Genomic DNA, 24,741 nt, shown 5'->3' on the forward strand with positions numbered 1-24,741 from the left:
ATTTTGCTTTCACATTTATTTTACTGTCTCTCAACACTTATTAATTTCTGATTTAGGAAATCACATCAACATAGGAAATTCTTCCCCCAATTTCCACCCCATTTATTAGGGCAGAAAATAAGTTCTTGTACCAGTTCTTGAACTCTTGTCCCAGTTTCAACAAATGACTTTGTGGGACTTTTCCTCTCTGGGCCACAATCTCCTTACGCTGTATGATGACATAAGTAAATACCAAATACAAATATGTAGCAGAGAAGTTTGAGGAGAGCCAAAAACCTTAGCCTCCAGTTACACCAGTTACCTGGAGGTTTATGCTTGCTACCACCTTGGTCTTACCTATTTATCAGGGCAGTATTCACGTCGCAACCAGAGAAATATACAGCAAATGATATATTCGAGATGAAAGTAGTATGGACTGCTCACTCATTGCCAGAAGTACTTTCAGCTTCACCTGACAATTCTTGAACTAAGTTTTAGCTTCAGAATTATATTTGCTTTTTTTATAAATGAAAAGGGAAAGTGCAACACTGAAATACTCTATATAACCTCTGCCTTAACTTCCTTGTAACTTCATGGTAATTACCTACATGATATTTTCTTTCTTAAGAATGTACTTCAGGGGCGCCTGGGTGGCTCAGCGGGTTAAAGCCTCTGCCTTCGGCCCAGGTCATGGTCCTGGGGTCCTGGGATCGAGCCCCGCATCGGGCTCTCTGCTCAGTGCAGAGCCTGCTTCTCTCTCTCTCTCTTTCTGCCTGCCTCTCTGCCTGCTTGTGTTCTCTGTCAAATAAATAAATAAAATCTTAAAAAAAAAAAAAAAAAAAGAATGTACTTCATTTCATCCCCAAATCTCAGTTTTACCTGCTTTCTCTATATCTAAACAAGCACAACCATCAGTTCATCAACACGATGCACCTTGTATCTAATTTTTCACAACCTAATACTGCATAGTTAAATCAGCCAGTACTTATTTTTCACAGCCACTTTATAAGAAACTAGGGTCAAGATAATTCTTCCAGAAGAAAGGTTTAAGTAAAATATAATACGTGCATCACTGAAGTAGCATTAACATTGATTTTTCATTATAACTACTTTCAGAAAAAGTATGCCTCCATGGCTAGTGTTAAGAAGTTGTAATAATCCTGATCACTCACGTAAAAAGAACATACATAATTGCTGAAAGTGCTAAGTATTTTTGGAAAATGCTATAAAAAGGGGCTCCTGGGTGGCTCAGTGGGTTAAGCCTCAGGTCATGATCTCAGGGTGCTGGGATCGAGCCCCGCATCGGGCTCTCTGCTTAGCAAGGAGGCTGCTTCCCTGCCCCACACCGCCCTGTCTGCTGGTGATCTCTCTGTGTTAAATAAATAACATCTTTAATAATAATAATTTTAAAAAGAGCAGTTTCTAGGGGCACTGGGGTGGCTCAGTGGGTTAAAGCTTCTGCCTTCGGCTCGGGTCGTGATCCCAGGGTCCTGGAATCGAGCCCCTTGTTGAGCAGAGAGCCCACTTCCTCCTCTCTCTCTGCCTCCCTCTCTGCCTACTTGTGATCTCTGTCAAATAAATAAATAAAGTCTTAAAAAAAAAAAAAACAACAGAGCAGTTTCCAAAGAAAGATCATTATAACACAGATACAACTTTTGGGAGAAACACTACCAAAGTCATTAATAAAAACTGACTACCTATTTTCACATTTCCAAATAAAAGTGAAAGTGGTATTTTCAAAAGAGCAAATAGAATGTCCCTCAGATAACATGTTAAAAATCACTCCATCAAAGCTGGTGCAGCCAGTCTGGAAAACAGCGTGAAGCATGAAGTTTCCTCAAAAAAGCTGAAAATAGAGCTACCCTATGACCCAGCAATTGCACTACTGGGTATTAACCCTGAAGATACAAATGCAGTGATCCGCAGGGGCATGTGCACCTGAATGTTTATAGCAACAATGTCCATAACAGCCAAACTATGGAAAGAACCTAGATGTCCATCAACAAGTGAATGGATAAAGAAGACGTGGTATATATACACAATGGCATACTATGCAGCCATCCAAAAAACCGCAATCTTGCTATTCACAATGATGTGGATGGAACCAGAGGGTATTATGGTAAGAGAAGTAAGTCAGGAAAACACAATTATCATATGATCTCTCTGATATGAGGAATTTGAGAGGCAGGTCAGGGGGTAGTGGGGGAAGGGAGGGAAAAAGTGAAACAAGATAGGACCAGGGAGGGAGAGAAACCATAAAAAATTCTTAATCTCAGGAAACAAAATGAAGGTTGCTGGGGCGGTGGGAGGGATAGGGTGGCTGGGGTATGGACACTGGGGAGGGTACATGTTATGGTGAATGCTGTGAACTGTGTAAGACTGATGATTCACAAACCTGTACCCCTGGGGCAAACAAATCATTATATGTTAAAAAAAAAAAATCACACCATTTACCTTATTAATAACCATGGGTTATTAACAAAATAACCATAAACTATTTTAAATTTCAACAGATCCTCAAAGAAATCACTTTCATCATTTCATTATGTTAAATTGTGTGGCTAGAGATCATTCTTGAGCTGATGATAGTAACTTAAGCTTAGAAATGTAGCCACATGCGTCAAGAAAACCCCCAGCAGAGTAAGAACATGTCACTTCCATGTGTTAAAGGGGGAACAAAGGATTAGCTATATCTTAGGGATAAGAACACCAAATCAAAGTCCTTTGTCAGATCAAATGAGAAACAAATACCATTAAGAACAAGTACCAGAAAAGGGAAATAATCAAGCTTCTCCAAAGGCAGATTAATATGATAAATGAAAATGTTTAATACTCTATGATCCCCTTAGAGAACGATATATTGAGAAAAATAGATCTCAAAAAATAATTTTTTAAAAAAGTAAACTGAGTTATCTAGGCCCAAACTGCTCATGATGCAAATATGTAAACCGTTAAACCATAAGTGACTCTTAATCTTACAAAACAAACTGAGGGTTGCTGGGGGGAGGGGGGTTGGGAGAAGGGGGGGTGGGTTATGGACATTGGGGAGGGTATGTGCTTTGGTGAGTGCTGTGAAGTGTGTAAACCTGGCGATTCACAGACCTGTACCCCTGGGGATAAAAATACATGTTTATTAAAAAAAAATGTAAACCGTTAGCATCAAACAAGTCACAAAAGGCAAACTGACAGTGACAAAATTCAACAAATATATACACACACCAATCCAAATATTAATTGTCCATGCCCATCTGTAAAAGCTGATCTATGCATAATTCCTTCACATCCTGTTATTAGCAACAGTCTTCATTGGTAACTTGGAATACGCCACCCCAATTTAAGTGAGTTAGGACATCATTTTAGGAAATAAAACTAGACCCCTAACATTTAAATGCTTCTTAAATAACATAAACAAGAAGTGATTCTTATGTTGTTATGAAGTTCAAACTACCTAACTGCTTTCCAATTGTCTTTTTTATTATTAAAACAAAACAAAACAAAACAAAACAAAACCCTAAATTTGTTTCTCTAGTAGAACCCAGGAAAAGAGAAGAGTGAAAAATGTCTCTTGCCCCTGAGACATAAAAGCAGAAAGACAGAAGAAGTAAAGGAGTGAGGAAGATAAGGAAAAAGGAGAAAGGAAAGAAGAAAGTTAAATAATCCTTGCTCAAAGATACAGAAACAGCTTTTAAAATCATATTGAAATGCAAGGCACCCTAAGCTGTAGTTTCAAATAAACACAAACACATAAGGCACATGAGTTTAAGACTTGAAAGACAGTTAACAAATGAAGCAACCTTTCACTTTTGATTATAAAAATAGTAATCTAAAAATAGTATGAACACATGCAGTCAGCTGACAAAACTGTTTCAAAATGAGTCAGAATACATCTAAGATGAAAATACTCAAAGCAAAATACCAATGCCAAAAGCATGCCATATTGAAGGATTTGCAGGGGTTTTCTGAAATAAAATGTTTGTGAAGTTGTAACTTTATCCCTTGATTATAAACACTTGCTGTACTTGTACACTAAATAGAAACGCTTAAAATTTTTATTTTTATTTATTATTTTATTTGTCAGAGAGAAACAGAGAGCACAAACAGGGGGAGCAGCAGGCAGAAGGAGAAGCAGGTTCCCCTGCTGTGGGACTTGATCCCAGGACCCTGGGATCATGACCTGAGCCAAAGGCAGAGACTTAACCCACTGAGCCACCCAGGCATCCACCCCCCCCCTCTTTTTTTTTTAACTAAAAAGAAACTTAAGTAGAAGAGTAAATTTTTAAATATTCAAAATGATTCCCTATTAGAAATTCAGTGGACACAGAATAGCTCAGAGGAACAAAAACTGAAAAGTACTGCTGTATGGCTGACTCTCCAACTGATTTCTCTAAAGTTTTTTTCTTTCTTTCTTTTTTTTTTTTTTAAGATTTTATTTATTTATTTGGCAGAGAGAGATCACAAGCAGATGGAGAGGCAGGCAGAGAGAGAAAGGGAAGCAGGCTCACTGCTGAGCAGAGCGCCCGATGCGGGACTCGATCCCAGGACCCTGAGATCATGACCTGAGCCGAAGGCAGCGGCTTAACCCACTGAGCCACCCAGGCGCCCCCTAAAGTTTTTCTTTCTTTCTCCCTCTCTCTCTTTCTTCTTAAAGATTTTATTTATTTGAGAGAGAGAGAAAGAGAGAGAGTGCGCGCTCACAGAGGAGAATGAGAGGGAGAGGTAAACCCACTACGCAGACACCTGACAAGGGGCTCAATCCCAGGACCCTGAGATCATGGCCTGAGCCAAAAGCAAACACTTAACCAAATGAGTCACCCAGGAGCCCCCTCTAACATTTCTGCATTAAAAACTAATAAGACTACTATATTTCTCTGATTTTAAAAATAAGGCAAGTGTGATGAAAAAATTCCAAGAACCAAAGAATCAGATAAACCTTCAAAGGTGAATTTTTATAACTATACATAGCCTGGCCTAAATGGAAATAAGATAACAGGTACTCCTTTCAAAAGGTGCTAAATATCTAATAACAGTAAAAAGATTACAGAAGAACAACGAATTACAATCATGACAAATGTTTTAAGTATAATTTTTAATTTTTTTTACAGAGACATAAGTTTCTAACTTTGTCCTACAGGGCTGTCTCTCACCAAGCAAGAGCCCCTTCAAGAGTGGTTCTAGATCCTCAGGATTCTTTGTGATCTGTTTAAACTGAACAACACCACATTGTTTTTTAAAAAAAGTCTGCATCAACAGAGCTGCACTTCACAACGAGTACTCGAGCAGAGGCACACAGCCCTGGGTATAAGCACTCCAAGCTACTGACCCAATAGGGTTCATCTTCCTGGAGCAGCAATTTTAGTCAACAGATAGAGAAGAAAAATTTTTACTTATGAAAACATTACTTAATAAGCCCAATAAAGATATCAATGTTTAAAATAACGTGAAATTTCCAAGAAACTTCTCACACCAGACTGCTTTAAGAAACACTTGAGAGGGGCACCTGGGTGGCTCAGGGTTAAGCCTCTGCCTTCGACACAGGTTGTGATCCCAGGGGTCCTGGGATCAAGCCCCACCTCAGGCTCTCCCCCTTAGCGGGGAGCCTGGTACTCCCCCCCCGCCACCCCGCCTGCCTCTCTGACTACTTGTGATCTCTGTCAAAGAAATAAATAAAATCTTTAAAAAAAAAAAAGAAGAAAGAAAGAAAGAAATACTTGAGAGCCATGAGGAAAGAGAAGGAGGTATTAAGTGGACACCTTGATTTATAGTATTAGTACAGGAAAAAAACACACTCATTTGGAAACTAGAACACCCAGTCTTATAGAATTTAAAACAGGGGAAAAAGGAAAGAAAAGAGCATAGAAAGAAAACATGAGGGACTGAGTAATGAGGCAGACAACTTTAGATTGCAGGGATACAAGGTAAGTGGTGGCAAATCTATGTGGCTGTAGCTATATGGAGGAACATTTTGGAAATGTATGGGTTTTTTTTTTTTTTTAAGATTTCATTTATTTATTTGAGATGGAGAGAGAGTGACAGCACAAGCTAGGAGACAGAGGGAGAGGGAGAAGCAGGCTCCCCACTGAGCAGGGAGCCCAGTGCAGGACTCGATTCCAGGACCCTGGGATCATGACCTGAACTGAAGGCAGCCGCTCAACCAACTGAGCCAGTCGGGTTCCCCTGTATAGGACATTTTTAATGATCATAATTATTGGGGAGGATTCAATGAAACTTTAGTGATCGCAGTATGTTAGATATCCCACAATTCATGGAACAGCCACACATAACAAAAAATTGTACAAGATGTTCAAATGTAACTGTACAACTACATACAGGTGAAAGAATTTTGACACTAAAAGTGAAGTGCTTTACCATTAAGTATTTTTTGCAGTTAAAAAAAAAAAGGATTTATTCATTTATTTGAGAAAGACCAAACATACAAGGTAGTTTGAGGGGGTGGGGGGAGGAGAGGAAGAGAGAGAGAACCTCAAGCAGATGTTGAGCCAGGGAGCCAGGAGACCCATGTGAGGCTCAATCTCATGACCCGAGATCATGACCTGAGCTAAAGGCAGACACTTAACCAACTGAGCCACCCAAGTGCCCCAAGACTGAAGACTATTTCAATAGTCTAGAACCAACTGTCATTACACTGGCAATAAGCAGACATAAAACAAGCACTATCACAGAATTTCATTAGTAATTTTGTTGTTAGAATGCTTCATGTTACTGTCATCCTTCCTGGTATGACACAAAAAACAATTTATGTTGCAAAAATTAGACACTGACATTACTAATTTATTGCTTGTTAGTTTTCAATCTTATGGATTCTGTCCCCAGAAGCCCACTGCACAAATTTTCTCTGACTTGATATGTCAATGTTTTTCCCCCCAATTCTTCCTTTGCCTCTATTCCTTTCACATGTAACAATGTTCAAAAATAATGTTCTGTGATACTAAGTAACTACTGCATTCCATTTTTTTTTTTTTAAGATTTTATTTATTTATTTGACAGAGAGAGATTGCAAGTAGGCAGAGAGGCAGGCAGAGAGATAGAGGGAGAAGAAGGCTCCCTGCAGAACAGAGAGCCCGATTCGGGGCTCGATCCCAGGACCCTGGGATCATGACCCAAGCTGAAGGCAGAGGCTTTAACCCACTGAGCCACCCAGGCGCCCCTCCATATCATTTCATAAAGGATTACTGAGACACTGTATTATAGATAAAGTCAGTTTATCTGCAAAAATATAATACTTCCTTTCCTCCAGCTTAGTACTCTCAAATTAAACTTACTTCCCTCTTTTTTTAATCATATTTAAGTCAGTCATACCTATTGTTCTTTATCCTAGCACTGGGGTTTTTTTTTGTTTTGTTTTTTTTAAAGATTTTAGGGGTGGCTGGGTGGTTCAGTGGTTAAGCATCTGTCCTCAGCTCAGGTCATGATCCCAGGGTCCTGGGATCAAGCCCCGCATCAGGCTCCCTGCTTGACATGAAGCCTGCTTCTCCCTCTCCCTCTCCCTCTCCCCATTGTTGTGTTCCCTCTCTCACTGTGTCTCTCTCTGTCAAATAAACAAATAAAATCTTAAAAAAAAATAAAGATTTTATTTATTTGTCAGAGAGAGAGAGTGAGAGCACATAAGCAGGGGGACCAGCAGGCAGAGCAAGAAGCAGGCTCCCCACTGAACGAGCCTGTTGTTGGACTTGATCCTAGGACCCTAGGATTATGACCTGAGCTGAAGGCAGATGCTTGACTGACTGAGCCACCCAGAAGTCCTACTAAGTTTTTATTTTAATATCTACTCATAATGCTTTTATTTTCTTGTATTTCTTACACAAAATGTATTTTGACCATTTTAAAATTTAAACTTACTCATAAGTAGAAGCAAAATCTAAAAACCATTTTGAATCTTTACTGTAATGCTGCCTGCATGTTTGAAATACATTTGTTTTATAATAAACTACCGTCCCATTACGGCAACATTTTATGGTTAGACATTATTTATATTTACGGAGTCCAAGATGGCAGTGGCAGAGGAGACCTTCGTTTCCTCTGGTCCCAGAAATTCAGCTAGATAGCTAGCAAATCATTCTAAACAACCTGTGAACTCAACTGGAGATCTAAGAAAAGAATCGCTGTAACTCTACAAATAGAAAAGCAACCACTTTCTGCAAGGTGGGAGGTGTGGAAAAGTGAATCTGAGGTGATATATGGCAAGATAAAATGCAGGGGGAGGGAGTCTCCAACAGCCAGCTACTGGAAAGTGACAGAGCAGCAGAGCACAAAATCAGAACTTTGAGAAGTCTGCTCTGGTGAGGGACATCCCGGTCTGAAAGCACTCAGGAAGTAAAGTGGGGGTGGAATCCCAGGTGGACAGTGTGGTCTCAGGACCCTCAGGGTCACAGAAAGATCGGGGGTGACTACTGAGTTAGAGGTCCCAAGTATCAGAGCTGGGAAGGCAGCTGCAGAGAGTAAGCCCAAGAGGAGGCTCTCAGCTCGGGTTGCCATAAACCATGAACTGCATAAAATGGGACCACAGCGCTCTGAGCAGGGGCCCAACAAGCAGCACAACTGGGGAGATCCCCCTTCCTTCCCTGGGAGCAGCAGCATGGGAGCACACCACAGGAGTCTACAGGATTTGGCAACTCAAAACAGAGTCATGTGCCTAAGATAAAAATGCTTGGTCACAGTCTGGGGGAGGATGGATGTGGACTGAGACCAGGGAGATAGGAGTGACTGACTGCTTTTCTCTAAGGGCTCAATGAGAAGTGGGGCCACAAGCTCTCTGCCCCTGGGCTGGAGATCGGGAAGTTGTCATGTTCATTCTCATCCCTGAAGCTGCGTAGAAAGCCTTCAGGGAACAAAAGACACATAGAGCACACCTGAGCAGATTATTTAGCCTGGCCCTCTGGCAAGCGCAGCGCAATTCCATGACAGGCAAAGACATCTGAGAATTAAGGCAAGAGGCCCCTTCCCCAGAAGGTCAGCAAGAACATCCAGCCAAGACCAAGTTTACCAATCAATGAGAACTGCAAAACTCCAGCACTAAGGGAATATAGCATATAGAATTCATGTTTTTTCCCCCCCACAATTCTTTAGTCCTTCACAATTTAAAACTTTCTTTTCTCTTTCCCTTTTCAATTTCTTCTTTTATCAACTCTTATTAAAATCTTTATTAATTTTCATTTTTACAGTTATATTCAGTCCTTTCACTATATTTAATTTTATTTTTGCATATATGTAAGTTTTTTTCTTTACAATTTTGGGATGCAGTTTATTCTAACAGATTAAAGTATACCCAAAATCTAGTGTACAACTCTGTTCTCTTCACCTGTCTAATCGTTTTCTTTTTTACGTTTTTTTTCTGTTTTGTTGTTTTTAAATTTTCATCTTTACAGTTACAATCTAATCCCTTCAAAGTATTTAATCTTTTATTTGTATAAATATAAGGTTTTCTTTCTTTACAATTTTGGGATCTAGTTTTCAAACAAAGGGACCTGTACAATACAGATGGAATCCAGTGTATTGCTCTGTTCTGTTCACCTGTCTGATAATATTCTCTTTTTTGGTTGTTTATTTTATTTTTTTCAGTTTCGCATCTCTTCTGATTTCTTTAGCTTGTATTTCTCTGGGGTCATTTTGCCATTTTAGTATTTTGTTCTCTCACTCATCTATTCCTCTGCGGACAGAATGACAAGATGGAAAAACTCAACTCAAAAAGAAGGGTCAGTACTCACTGCCAGGGACCTAATCAGTATTAACATAAGAAAGATGTTAGAACAAGAGTTCAGAGTAACAATTATAAAGATACTAGCTGGGCTTGAAAAAAGCCTGGAGGACACCAGAGAATCCCTTTCTGGAGAAATAAAAGAACTAAAATCTAATCAAGTCAAAATAAAAAAGGCTACTAATGAGATGCAATAAAAAAATGGATGCTCTACCTGCTAGGATAAATGAGGCCGAAGAAAGAATTAATGATATAGAAGACCAAATGATGGAGAATAAAGAAGCTGAGAAAAAGAGAGACAAACAACTACTGGATTATGAGGAGAGAATGAGAGAGAAGTGATGCCATTAAGCAAACAATATTAGAATAACTGGGATCCCAGAAGATGGTGGTGGTGGTGGGGGCGGGGGCAGACAGAAGGCATACTGGAGCAAAATTATAGCTAAGACCTTCTCTAATCTGGGGAAGGAAACAGGCAAACAAATACAGGAGGCACAGAGAAACCCCCTCAGAATCAATAAAATAGATCAACACATCAAGATATTACAGTGAAACTCGTAAATCTCAGAGACAAAGAGAACATCCTGAAAGCAGCCCAGGGACAAAATGGCTATAACCTATAAGGGTAGAAACATTACACTGCCAGCATAACTGTCCACAGAGACCTGGCAAGCCAGAAAAGACATGTATCATACATTCAAACTAAGAATACTTTATCCAGCTAGGATGTCTTTCAAAACAGGAGAGATAAAAAACTTCCAGGTCAGGGACACCTGGGTGGCTCAGTGGGTTGAGCATCTGCCTTCAGCTCAGGTCATGATCCCGGGGTCGTGGGATTGAGTCCCATACCGGGCTCCCTGCTCGGCGAGGAGCCTACTTCTCCCTCTGCTCATGCTCACTCTCTCTCTCCCTCTGATAAATAAATAACATCTCTAAAACAAAAACAAAACAAAAAAACTTCCAAGACAAATAAGAACTGAAATAATTTGTGATTACTAAGCTAGCCCTACAGGAAATATTAAAAGGGATCCTCTAAGTAGAGACAGCACAAAAGTAAATAGACTAGAAAGGAACAGAGACAACATACAGAAACAGTGAGATACAGATAAAAGAATGGCACTAAATTCCTATCTTTCAATAATTACTCTCAATATAAATGGACTAAATGGTGGCACCTAGGTGGCTCAGTTGGTTAAGCCTCTGCCTTCAGCTCAGGTCATGATCCCAGAGTCCTGAGATCAAGCTCCACGTCAGGCTCCCTGCCCAATGGGGAGCCTGCTTTTCCCTCTCCTCCATGCTCATGTTCTCTCTCATTATCTCTGGCACTATGTGTGTGTGCATGTCTCTCTCTCAAATAAGTAAATAAAATATTTAATTTAAAAAATGGTCTATAACAGCACAATCAAAGGACACAGGGAATCAGACTACATAAAAAAGCAGGACCATCAGTATGCTGTCTGCAATGGGGCGCCTGGGTGGCTCAGTGGGTTAAAGCCTCTCTGCCTATGGCGTAGGTCATGGTCCCAGGGTCCTGGGATCGAGCCTCTCATTGGGCTCTTTGCTCAGCGGGGAGCCTGCTTCCTCCTCTCTCTCTCTGCCTGCCTCTCTGCCTACCTGTGATCTCTATCTGTCAAATAAATAAAAAATACCTTTAAAAAATGTTAAAAAAGGGACGCCTGGGTGGCTCAGTTGGTTAAGCAGCTACCTTCGGCTCAGGTCATGATCCCAGCGTCCTGGGATCGAGTCCCACATCGGGCTCCTTGCTCAGCAGGGAGCCTGCTTCTCCCTCTGCCTCTGCCTGCCATTCTGTCTGCCTGTGCTCGCTCTCTCCCCCTCTCTGATAAATAAATGGGATCTTTAAAAAAAAAAAGTTAAAAAATATGCTGTCTGCAAGAGACTCATTTTAGACCCCCAAACCCCTCCAGGTTTAAAGTGAAGGGGTAGAAAATCATGTACCATACTATGGACATCAAAAGACACCTTGGGTGGCAATTCTTATATCAGACAAATTAAATTTTAAACCAAAGACTGTAATAAGAGATGAGGAAGGGCACTACATCATAAAGAGTCTATCCAATAAGAAGATCTAACAATTTTAAATATTTATGCCCCTAACATGGGAGCAGTCAATTATATAAACCAATTAATAACAAAAATAAAGAAATACATCAATAATAATACAATAATAGTAGGGAACGTAACACCCCATTCACTGCAATGGACAGATCATCTAAGCAGGAGATCAACAAGGAAACAAGGGCTCTGAATGACACACTGGACAAGGTAGACTTCACAGGTATATTCAGAATATTCCAACCTAAAGCAACAGAATACAAACATTCTTCTCAAGTACACATGGAACATTCTCCATAATATATCACATATGGGTCACAAATCAGATCTCAACCAGTACCAAGTGACTGGGATTATTCCCTGTATATTTTCGGACCATAATGCTCTGAAACTTGAACTCAATCACAAGAGGAAATTTGAAAAGAACTCAAATACATGGAGGCTAAAGAGCATCCTACTAAAGAATGAATGGGTCAACCAGGAAATTAAAGAATTATTAAAAATTCATGGGAACAAATGAAAAGGAAAACGCAACTGTTCAATTTTATGATGCAACAAAGGCGGTCAAAAGGGGAGTATATAGCAATACAAGCCTTTCTCAAGAAATAAGAAAGGTCTCAGGACGCCTGGGTGGCTCAGCGGGTTAAAGCCTCTGGGATTGAGCCCCAAATCGGGCTCTCTGCTCAGCAGGGAGCCTGTTTCCTCCTCTCTCTCTCTCTCTGCCTGCCTCTCTGCCTACTTGTGATCTCTGTCTGTCAAATAAATAAATAAAAATCTTAAAAAAAAAAAAGAAATAAGAAAGGTCTAAGGTTAAGTGACTGCCTTTGACTCAGATCATGATCTTAGGGTCCTGGGATTGATCCCAGCATTGGGCTCTCTGCTCAGCGGGGAGCCTGCTTCCCCCAACCCCTGCCTGCCTCTCTGACTACCTGTGATTTCTCTCTCTGTCAAATAAATAAAAATATAAATAAAATCTTAAAAAAAAAAAAGATAACTTATTTTGAACACAATTAAAAGGTCCCTGAAATCTATAAGACAGTTATTCCAGTCAAAACCTAAATGGCCTCATATTTTAAGAAGGCCCAATCAATCTAGTCCATGCCATGTTTCCTCCCGTAGAATTAATACTCAAAAGGAAGCTTTACCACAATACCTTTATGCTAAATTTTGGGTTTTCATAATAAATATTTGTAAAAATATATTTGAAGATGTACCCTTTAGCTTCATGGTGAATTTTGCTCTTTTTATGGTTGAAATGGGTTTCCTTATTCTAACCCCATAAAGTCTTCAGGAAAGAAATGATCTCTTACCACTCTATTTGTGACCACTGTCCAAAAACCAATTGGAGCTAAATTCAGGATGATCTACAGTCATTTTTAAAAAATTCTTTTCATTTAGGGGCACCTGGGTGGCTCAGTGGGTTAAGCCTCTGCCTTTGGCTTGGGTCGTGGTCTCAGGGTCCTGAGATCGAGCCCCATGTCAGGCTCTCTGCTAGACAGAGTCTGCTTCCTGCTCTCTCTTTCCTGCCTCTCTGCCTACTTGTGATCTGTCAAATGGATGGATAAAATCTTTAAAAAAAAAAAAAAGTTCTTTTCATTTATATCATTTCACTATTTACTTATGACCTAAGAATCTTTTGAAGTCTGTCATCCTACCATCTGCAGTCATTTTCAAAAAATTCAATGGTAAGGGTGTAACAAAGGCTGCTAACTTCAGTGAAGCCTGAGAAATGATCAGGATTAAAAGAACTGAAATGAGGAGGCTAAAAGTAGTCACGAAATAATGAAAACATGCTTAGAATTGAGATAGAAAAATCACAGAAGTAAATCTTAAAGGACTTAATTTATAAAAAAGAAAGGAAAATAACGGAAGTATATAAAATGGTGCTCTTCAGGGAATGAGTTCGTGTGTGTATGACAAACAACTCTAGGTAATGAGAGGAGAGGTATACTGAAGAAAACCGTAGAAACTTTCCTAAACATAAAGCTCAATCACAAATAGTTTAGGAGATTTTTCTTAGGGGCGCCTGGGTGGATCAGTCGGTTAAGCCTCGGACTCTTGATTTCAACTCACGTATTACCTCAGTGTTGTGGGTTCAAGGACCGAGTTGCAGAGCCTACTTACTAAAAAGAAGAAGATCCTGAGCCCAGCCTGGTGCGGAGCACAGGAAGCTCAGGAAGCCCCACCAGGTGCTGAGGCATGAGCTCCTGGGCAGCTAGCTCCCTCCCACTCTCTCCTTCCCCATGCATCAGCATGAAAGCCTTTAGTCCAGTGAGGCCCATTAGAAAAACCCGTCTTTTAGACCACAGCCAGGTCATCTTCTGGAGCAAAGCCTTGGTGGAGGACACGCTGGGCTTGCTGTACAGCATGACTGCTATTCCAAACTCATGGAGCTGATGCGCAAGCATCCCCAGAACAAGAAGATGAGCAAGATGAAAACCCTGCAACAAGATACCTTGGACCTGCACATTACCCTGGACTTGTACCCCACTATTGTCAGCCCATACCACTAGTGACCTGGGCAAAGCCAGGCATCCAGGGCACCACTGACCACCCTAAACATGGGCATCAGTATCCTGTCCTTGCAGGCTTCTGAATTCCCTTCTGAATTAATGTCAAATGACAGCAAAGCGCTCTGTGGCTGAATTACAGAGAGTTCATGTGTCCATGACTTTCCTTTTCTTTGCACAACAACAAATCCACAGGATTCATTCTTTTAAGACACTGAACTACTTATTTTTCTAAGATTTTATGTATTTACTTAGAAGAGAGGGAGAGAGTGAGACCATCTGTGCACACGAGGCAGGAAGCAGCAGAAGGAGCAGACTCATGAGATTACGATGTTGAGATTGTGACCCCAGATGTGCACAGATGCTAACCAAATGAGCCACCCAGGCACCCCCTGAACTTATTTTTCAACCATTTCACAGGGAGAACAACAAGTTGAATGGACATTTTTTAAAAATGGAAAGAAAACTAAGACCATCTTCCCCAGGGTATTCTCTGACTTGGACTGTGATATTAGTTATTTATGAAAAAGACTTTAAAATGCCCTTTCTGCAGTTGTTAAGATTTTCTTTATATAGTATTTTCACCATGGGGAGTAAAAACACTAAAATCCTAAGGAATTTGCCAATTTAAAGAGACTTTGCCTTTTTTCAAAGGTGGAACATGAATACTGGAAGAATCCACTGTTCAGTTACTTAAATGAAGTCTTTTGGCCAGAAATAACCCTTTTTTGATGCAAGCCTAATGAATGCTGTGTGTGTGTGTGTGTGTGTTTGTGTGTGTGTGTGTGTGTGTGGTAAAAGCCTGTGAACTCTTTAATTAGAGTTTTCTTGTATAGTGGCAGAGATGTTTATTTCTGCATACAAAGAAAGTATAATCATGTACTTAAACGCTAGTAAACTTAAACCTTTTATACAAAATAAATCATGTGTTTGCTGAATGGTGAGTGGCTGCTTTATTTCAAAAGACCAGTGTTTGGATTTTTTTTTTTTAAAGATTGTATTTATTTGACAGAGAGAGAGATCACAAGTAGGCAGAGAGGCAGGCAGAGAGAGGTGGGGGAAGCAAGCTCCCTGCTGAGCCAAGAGTCTGATGTGGGGCTTAATCCCACGACCCTGAGATCATGACCTGAGCTGAAGGCAGAGGCTTAACCCACTGAGCCACCCAGGTGCCCCTAGTGCTTATATTTTTATTATGCTATGTTATAACTGAACCCAAATAAATACAAGTGCAAATTTATGTAAACTGTATAAGATTATAACAAACATGTCTGAAGTTAAAAAAAAGAAAAAAATGTGTTTTTTTTTGAAGTAGCCCAATGCAAGGCTTGAACCCACAGCCCTAAGTTCAAAAGTCAGACACTTAACCAGATGAGTCAACGTTTAAGAGTATTTTAAGATAAATATGCTAAGACTAAAAATTAAGAGCTAGATCACAACTAGATAAAGCCTTGTTAACAGGGAGAAATGATACTTCGCAGTCAAGTCTAAAATCACTATTTACCAAAAAGGACAGATCATCATACTGTACTCTGTAAACTCAGAATACAGAACGTACCAGAATTAGAGATCTGGAAGAGTTAGGATGTACGTAAAAGAAGTTATAATCAGCCAGACATTCATAATCCTAGTATGTCTAAACATTACATTCTAGTGTGTCTAAACCAAGAAGCCATGCATGTGAATAGCCTGCATTCCATGAACAGTCACTAAAACTAATGCTTCTTTAACTGGGATGTGGGCACCCTCTGGAATATGCCAAGCTCCTCTCCTTGAGGTATTTATTTTACTTGAAGAATTAAAACACATGAGAATATATTATGAAGAACGCCAATGTGCATTATTTTCAATGATAAAATACTAGATTTCAAACAAAAATATGCTGTCTTTGGCCACTATGGTAATGTTAACTGTCAGATATCCTGGTAGGAAATTCTTAAGTGAAATTTCAGGTATAATTTAAAGAGGGCAATAAATTATTTGAAGAGTCAAGTTATAAGGAAATGAGCACACTGAAATGTATATCTGCTTATCTCAAATAACCCAATTATTTCTCAATTATGACCAAATTCTAAAAGCCCCCAAGTGTTCCCAAAGAAGTACTTTAAAAGGAAACTTACTTAGGAAACCAATTTAATCCCAGATGTTCTGTCTTGGAATATAATATTCTTTCCACCATGTCATAAAGTGGTCTCCAAGGTAACTCCAAATCATCTCTTGAAAGAAGTTCCTTTTTCCTAACCAAAAAAAAAAAAGTAAACATATATGAGTATACTCACGTACAGCTGTTTATATATTACACCTACTACACAGGGAGGACATTTGTTAAATGTTACTGTCATCTTGGTGGGCTTTGCTTACCCCTATCCACAGCAACTCACTGGTAGAATGCAGCAGTAGGAAAAATAATGCATCAGATTCTAATTGCTGCTCAAACCTCAAAGAGCCCCAGGTAAAAGGGGGATTTTTTTTTTTTTTTAAAGATTATTTATTTATTTATTTGACAGAGAGAGATCACAAGTAGATGGAGAGGCAGGCAGAGAGAGAGAGAGAGAGCGGGAAGCAGGCTCCCTGCTGAGCAGAGAGCCCGATGTGGGACTCGATCCCAGGACCCTGAGACCATGACCTGAGCCGAAGGCAGCAGCTTTAACCCACTGAGCCACCCAGGTGCCCTAAAAGGGGGATTTAAATTTGTGCCACCATTACTGCCAATGAATTTCCTATTCTCCCATTTTATCTATGAAGCATTTAATGTTTCCAGCACTGTGCTGGGTACCTAGGAGTAAAGAATAAATGATTCATGACTCCTCTAGGATCTTACCACATATACAACGGAAGAGAACTAGTTTAAACGAACAACAGGTGACGTATGTTTCCATGTGTGCTTCAAAACAGAAGGCCTCACAGAGGAGACAGAATTTTAATTAATTAACACATATGGCTTAAACTTATGATAAAATTTTCTGTAACCTTTTTGCAAACTGGCAATTTGGGACTTGGGTCTTCTTACCAAAGAACACTTAGCTTGTGTTGCCTAAAACCTTGAAGAAACAAACCAAAAACTGTTAGGAGAAATCACAGGAAATTTACTTACTTTAACAAGTTGATCAAGAGACGGGCAAATCCCTGCATCATGCTGATTTCCAGTTTTGGAATTGATACCAGCTCATACAATAACTTGATAAAAAGAACATGATCTTCTTTGCTAAATTTTCTCCCATAAAGTCGAATATATCTGCAACAAAAAAAGCCAATATAGCCTTTAAATGTAAGTATGGTGACATACCCATATTCATTGCAGCATTATTCATAATAGCTGAAGTGTAAAAGCAACATGGAAGTCCATCAATAGATAAATGAATGAACAAAATGCAATGTGTATTTGTGTATGCATATATATGCATGTGAAATTAGCCAATCACAAAAGACAAATACTGCATGATTCCACTTATATGCAGTATCTAAAATAATCAAACTCACTGAAACAAAAAGTGGAATAGTAGTTGCCAGGGACAAGTGGAGGTGGGGCACACAAGGAAACCAGTTATTCAAGGAGCATGGGATTTCAGTCATGTTAAGATGAAAAAGTTCTGAAGATCTGTTGTACAACAATGTACATATCGCTAATAATACTGTACTGTACACTTAAAAATTGTTAAGAGTAAATTTATGTTTTTGCCACAATAAAAAAAGTGTATTGTGACACCTTAATTTCAAATGTCCTTGATGTTAAGCATTTTATATATCTACTCATTATGTAGGAAAAATTATTCTGTTTTAAGACTACCAATATTAATTTAATTAACAAAAGACTTATAACTGAATTCTCATCAAGAGTCAATGACCAATTACAATACTGTTGTCTTATTGTTGTTTGGTCTTCACTGTCTTTTGGTCATTAGTCACCCTGAAAGGCGTTCCCCTGCCCCCTTCCTTTTATTAAGCAAGAGCTCATTTAAGAGAATGATCTGTTTATATATAACTCCTAAAACTACTTAAAAACAGCATATCACGGGGCGCCTGGGTGGCTCAGTGGTTTGGAATGCTGCCTTCGGCTCGGGTCATGATCTCAGGGTCCTGAGATCGAGCCCCGCATCGGGCTCTCTGCTCCGCAGGAAGCCTGCTTCTCTCTCTCTCTCTCTCTTTGCCTGCCTCTCTGCCTACTTGTGATCTCTGTCTGTCAAATTAAAAAAAAAAAAAACAAAAAAACAAAACAGCATATCACAATATAAAGAATAAAACAGAACAAGAGAGTACAGATACATATAAGTTTACTGTTTAACCACAGAATCTTTGAAGAAAGAATAATGGTTTGCTTAGAATCCTAAAACAATACACCAAGTTATATAACTCATAACGCATAGCTATAGTAAAATTAAGTTACTATCAAAAATCATATAGTATTTTACCTCGAAGTTGTACACTTTCAGTTTTTTAACTTTAGATAACCAAGGTAATCAAAAGCATCAACTTTAAGTAAAGGAAAAGGTGTCCCAAAAAGAATGACTAATTACAGACTATTTTGAGGATGCATTAAGTAACAAAAACTTAATTAACCAAAAACTTACTTAGAACAAATTAGTGGACACTTAAAAATCATAAAATCCCTTGAGAAATAATCATTTTACAGACAAATACATAAAGCAACAGAAAATTAATATTCCTTATATGGTCTTTAGCACTTCCCCAATAGCTAGGATCAAAATGAACTCTTAACTTCTACAATTAGGATATCTAACTGCTTTTCCTTTCCATAAATTCCTCAAAATTCTTGGTCCACTAAAAACATAAAAACTTTTTCATTTTCTCACACTGTTGTGTATTTATTTATTCATTCAGCTCTTTTCTGTTGTTTCAAGATACAATCCCATGATTTCACCTTAGTACCCTGTGACCCATAGTACAGGCAGCAGAGCAATGAAAGCGAGATACTCTTTTGCTTCTGCTAGTAATCACCATGCAAGTTTCTTAACTACAGTGGGCTGGTAAAGCAAATGGAATAGCGAAGGCAATATATAAAAACCCAAAGCCCAGGGTTACCAGAGGTATTTGAAGATGCTGAATAAATGTGCTATAGCCTCTTGCAGCCTCCCCTCAAGTTCACTCTAAATTCTGAAGTAAAAGAATCTATGCTACTTTCAAATGAAAGCAAACTATACTCCTAAAAACTACACGGAGCAGAGTTCAAAGAGCCATCCTTTGCTTTCAGTGGCTACTTCAGGTCTAGCCAGGACTGGGGATGCCCCTGGGGTTCTGTACTTACTCCTCTCTGTGGCTAGGATACTTCTGGGGGAAAAAATGGGGAAACATGGCTCTAAGCCACCAAAATAACTTAGCTATAGTCCACTGCATTTACTGCAATAGAAAGAACTATATGCTTAACATTAGGAACACAAAATTCAGAGCCTCAAATTTAGTATTATGAAACGAAGAGACCAACAGGGGGATTCCTAGAGGAGGTAGAACTGCTGACAAAACTAGAGATGTTAGGGGATTACTCAGAAAGAAACCTATTTTCCCTGTCAACCAGGAAACAGTTCTTGTCAACCAGAAAGTGGTTCTTGTCTCAGCATTTCTCAAAATGCAGTCCAAGAAATATTCATTCTGAAGAGCACAGAAAGTACAAGAAGAAAATTAATAACTGTTTTTCATAAAAACTGAGAAATTCAGGGGCACCGGGTGGCTCAGTCAGTTAAGCATCTGCTTTTGGCTCAGGTCATGGTCCCAGGGGACTGGGATCAAACCCACACTGAGTGCCTGCTCAGTGGGGAGCCTGCTTCTCTTTCTCCCTCTTTCTCTGTGTGTTCTCTCTCTCTAGCTCTCACTCAAATAAATAAAATCATAGTGTATGTGCTGCCGAAGTGAGCACTAAATAAAATCTTAAAAAAAAAAAAGTGAAAAGCCCAATCTGATATTTAGATACAACCACCTGAGAACTCCCAATTACATAAGGACTCCCTTCAAATCAGTAAACCCATTTAAGCAACCCATTTAAATTTATTTTTAAAAAGATTTTATTTATTTATTTGACAGAGATCACAAGCAGGCAGAGAGGCAGGCAGAGGCAGGGAAGGGGGGGCGGGAAGAAGGCTCCCCACTGAGCAGAGAGCCCAATGCAGGGCTCGATCTCAGGACCCTGGGATCACGACCTGAGCCGAAGGCAGAGGCTTTAACCCACTGAGCCACCCAGGTGCCCCAAAAGCCACAAAAGACTCAGGTAGGCATTTCTGAGAAGACAACATAGAGATGACTAATAAGTATATGTAAAGATACTCAACACACTTACTCACCAGTAAAAGCAAATTAAAAACAACAGTAAGGTACCACTTCACACCCACCAGACTGGCTAAAACTAAAATGCCTAATAGTATCTGGTTTGGGTGAGAATGTAGAACAACTGGACCTTTCATGTGTGAATGTCGGTGTATAAACTCGTATATCCACTTTGGAAAAAGTGCCTTGATATTACCTAGTAAATGTCTATTAGACTGTTTAAAATGCATATACCTGAGTTCCATCTTAAATCCAGACCATTAAAATACCAGGAGTGTGAAATGCAATAAAATTGTTAAAAAAAAAAAAAAAAAAAAAGGAAGTAAAAAAAAAAACCTCAGGGTGGAGACTAAGAACCTTCATTTTTCAATAATTACTCCAGTTGGTTCTTCTGTATATTTATGTTCAAAAATCGTACTTTTGACCATATTAAGAGATGACCTTTTTTTTCCAATTAATTTTCACTTCAAGTTTTAGAACTAAAAATTATTATTAGATGTCTCAAATTACTTGAAAACCTTGGTAACAATCATGATTGATCTTTTAAACAAAATATTTCTTAAATTATCCAAAATATACAGATGATGTCATTATGTTCCATCCTCCCAGAGGAGCGAAAAACTATGAAAGATAATACAAAAGCATTTTTTACCTGCTTCCTTCCTCCTCCCAACCTTACAGTGTATTAATCAAATGCTTTAATTTTTAATCTCAAGGAAAGAAAGGCAGTAGCATACCAGGAACAGTAGTTATTTAATAAAGCATGGAATACTGTCAAGGTTTTTTCTACTATACATCCTGAACATAGTTTAGTATTCATTACAAGGAAGTTTAAAGTAATATAAAATTATACATTACTGAAATGCACTAAGAATTAGAGCTTGACGAGAGGCTAAATACTGGTTTTCATACAAGCTTTGTCATTCACCAGTTATTTTTCTTCAAGGCAATCACTGGGTTTCTAAGGTTCTAACTGTATCCATCAATCAAGTAAAATTAACATAATTTCCGAACTTTAAGACTATTTGTAATTATAAAACATGTACAACATTTAGTAATGACATTTAATCTTTTTTTTTTTTTTTTTTTTTTTTAAAGATTTTATTTATTTATTTGACAGATAGAGATCACAAGTAGGCAGAGAGGCAGGCAGAGAGAGAGGAGGAAGCAGGCTTCCTGTGGAGCAGAGAGCCCGATGCGGGGCTCGATCCCAGGACCCTGAGATCATGACCTGAGCCGAAGGCAGCAGCCCAAACCACTGAGCCACCCAGGCGCCCCAGTAATGACATTTAATCTTAAGTAAATGCTTTATTTTGGGTAGTCCTAGTCAAAAGACAAAAAAAAAAAAGAATTTTACCTATAAAATTTAAAAACCAGAGTTTAACTATATTCATTTAAAACACTTATAATTTTTTTTAAAGATTTTATTTATTTGAGAGAGAGAGAGAAAGAGAGAGAGAGAGAGAGAGAACGTGTGCGCACCAAGCGGGGGAGGGGCAGAGGGAGAAGCAGGCTGCACTCAATGACTTTTAAAAAATTCTACATCTAGGGTTGCCTGGGTGGCTCAGTCAGTTGATGGTGGAGCATCTGATTCTGGATTTTGGCTCCCCGCTCAGTAGGGAGTCTGCTTGAGATCCTCTCCCTCTTCCTCTGCCCCTCTCCCACCCTTGTTCGTGCTCTCTCTCTCTCTAATAAATAAATAAACCTTAAGGGAAAACAAAACAACCCACATCTAGCAGTACATCCTAAGTAATAACCTAGAAAATCAAAGTCATAATGCCAACCCACATGCGCAGTAAAATTCTTCTGGGGGAAAAGAAAAGGAAGCTGACATAAGAGAATAGTTTGTTAAATTGTAGTTTATGCCATTAGATAAAATGTAGTCATTTAAAATTATGGTTTTAAAGAACTTTAGTGGATATGAAATGAAATGTCATATAAAGAAAAAAAGCAGGATACAAGGGGCACCTGGGTGGCTCAGCAGGTTCAGCCTCTGCCTTTGTGTCAGGTCATGATCTGGGGGTCCTGGGACCAAACACCGAGAGCAGGGAGCCTGCTTTTCCCTTTCCCTCTGCCCTGCTCACATTCTCTCTCTCAAATAAGTAAAATCTTTCTTGTTTTTTAAGATTTATTTATTTACTTAAGAGAGAGAACATGGAAGGAGAGCAATGTGGGGTTTAATCCTAGGACTCTGGGATCATGACCTGAAGGCAGGCGCTTAACCAACTAAGCCATCCTGGTGCCCCCCCAAAAATATTTTTTTAAAAAAGCAGGATACAAAACATATATGAATATAACCAGAGAAAAATACATAATCATACATTAAGATTAAAAGATAAAATAAACACCATAACACATTACCTCTATGTGGTAAAACAGAGTGATTTTCATGTTCTCCTCTGTAACTTTGTTTATTCTAACTTTCTAAAGTAAGAAGGCATTATTTTTGTAATTAGAATTAACATGTAAAAAACATTTTATATCAATTTTTTGTTATAAAATACAATGTTTAAGATCAGGTAATGAATATTTCTGCATTTCTATGTTTCCCTTAATAAAAACAGCCCTTATCAAAATTACTAAAGTCCTGCTTAAAACAGCATAGGATTCAAGTTGTATGGTTCTCACTAACCAAAAATGACATCAGAGCATGAACCATGGTAACTGACTGCAATGTATGTTTAAATCCATTGAGTTCATAATGAAACTAAAAAATACTAAATACAATCAAAAGAAAACCCCACAGGTTATGCCCTTGAAGAATGGTATCAAACCAAATCATTATCTTAAAAACTGGTAAACAGGGTGCCTGGGTGGCTCAATCTGTTAAGCCTTGGACTCTGGATTTCAGCTCAGGTTGTGATCTTGGCGGTTAGATTCAGCAATCCCTCCAAGGAGCCCATGCTCAGCTGGGAGTCAGCTGGGAGTCTGCTGGGAGTCTGCTTGAGATTCTCTCCTTCTCCCCTACCCCTGCTTGCATGGGAACGTGCTCTCCTCCCCCTCTCACTCTAAAATTAATAAATCTTAAAAAAAAAAAAAACTGGTAAATAAAGAGAACCAATGAAACATTTATCCTGGTTTCTACAGGAATTGTACCTCAGGGTAAACAGTATTTCAGGTATAAAAGTTATTTAGAGAACTTCAGCTAATAAGCAAAGAACCATTTTGCAATCTCTAAAGAATGTACAATGACTATTAACATCCAAAAGAGAGCCAGGGGTTATGTGTCTCCTGATACAAGTATACCATATACATGATAACTAGTCTTGATAAAGAAAATGAAATTTTATATGCTGAATAGCAGCAATAAAATCAATGACTGTATGTCTCTAACATTTCAATCAGACTTCAACTAAAAGTAATTAAAATTATATAATTAATAAAGCTGACTTTAAAACAAAAACTGAGATTACAGAAACTGCCCTCTTTTTAATCTTCTATGGAATACCTAGAAAACGGGTCACAAACTCACTTAATTCTAATACGGACATTATTCTGGCCAAAAAGTCTAATTATAATAAAATATAAATTAGAAAATATTAACACAGTATAACAAAAAGAAACCAAATTATTTAAAAACACATAGTCTTAAAAATTCAATAGCCAAGATCTGATTTAGGGCATTCCCCCTCTAAGAAGCACTTCCTTTAAAACTAAAAACCTTTAAAGGCACAACCTTTAAAACCAGATTCAAGACAATAATGGCCATTCTTACTGTTATTACTTAGCATTATTCTGAATCTAGGGATTAAAGAGCAAACTAGGAAACACAAATAGGGGTAACTGTTTCAGGAAGGGTAAAACAATGTTGTCATCAATGCTATGATTTTCCCTAAAACATCTAAAATCAGCAACAAAAAATCCTACTTTTAGACTGAATAAGAAAAGCCATAGACTATGTTTCTTGAAATTGGCAGCCTACCTTACAGTAACCAGGTAAAAAATAGTGGTGAAAAAAAAAAAAAGTGGTGAATGGAGGTAAATTGTCCATTCATAATATCAACAAAAAGATTAATTAGAAATTTCTCTGAAACGGCGCCTGCTCAGCAGGGAGTTTGCTTCTCCCTGTCCCTCTTCTCTAGCACACCCCCCCCCCCCGCTCATTCTCTCTCTCTCTCTCTCTCTCTCTCAGATAAAATCTTTTAAAAAAGGAAACTTCTCTAAGAGAAATGTATAGGAATTACATTTTAAAACAAT

General features: G+C 38.7%; 1 protein-coding gene and 1 pseudogene across 2 annotated transcripts in view; one reads left to right on the forward strand and one right to left on the reverse strand.

The window, feature by feature from the left end:
• PSME4 (proteasome activator subunit 4) overlaps positions 1-24,741 on the reverse strand; it is a 112,416-nt gene that overhangs the window by 75,521 nt on the left and 12,154 nt on the right. For both annotated transcript variants that reach the window (XM_032352115.1, XM_032352114.1), the window contains exons 2-3: positions 17,366-17,506; positions 16,392-16,508 (exon numbers count right to left, since the gene is read on the reverse strand). In XM_032352115.1, coding sequence (XP_032208006.1) covers positions 16,392-16,508; positions 17,366-17,506 — 258 coding nt within the window. The remainder of the gene's footprint in view (positions 1-16,391; positions 16,509-17,365; positions 17,507-24,741) is intronic.
• LOC116595576 lies at positions 14,018-14,472 on the forward strand (annotated as a pseudogene).

The sequence above is a fragment of the Mustela erminea genome, chromosome 7 (genome assembly GCF_009829155.1).
Source record: "Mustela erminea isolate mMusErm1 chromosome 7, mMusErm1.Pri, whole genome shotgun sequence".
In the NCBI taxonomy this organism is placed as follows: domain Eukaryota; kingdom Metazoa; phylum Chordata; class Mammalia; order Carnivora; family Mustelidae; genus Mustela; species Mustela erminea.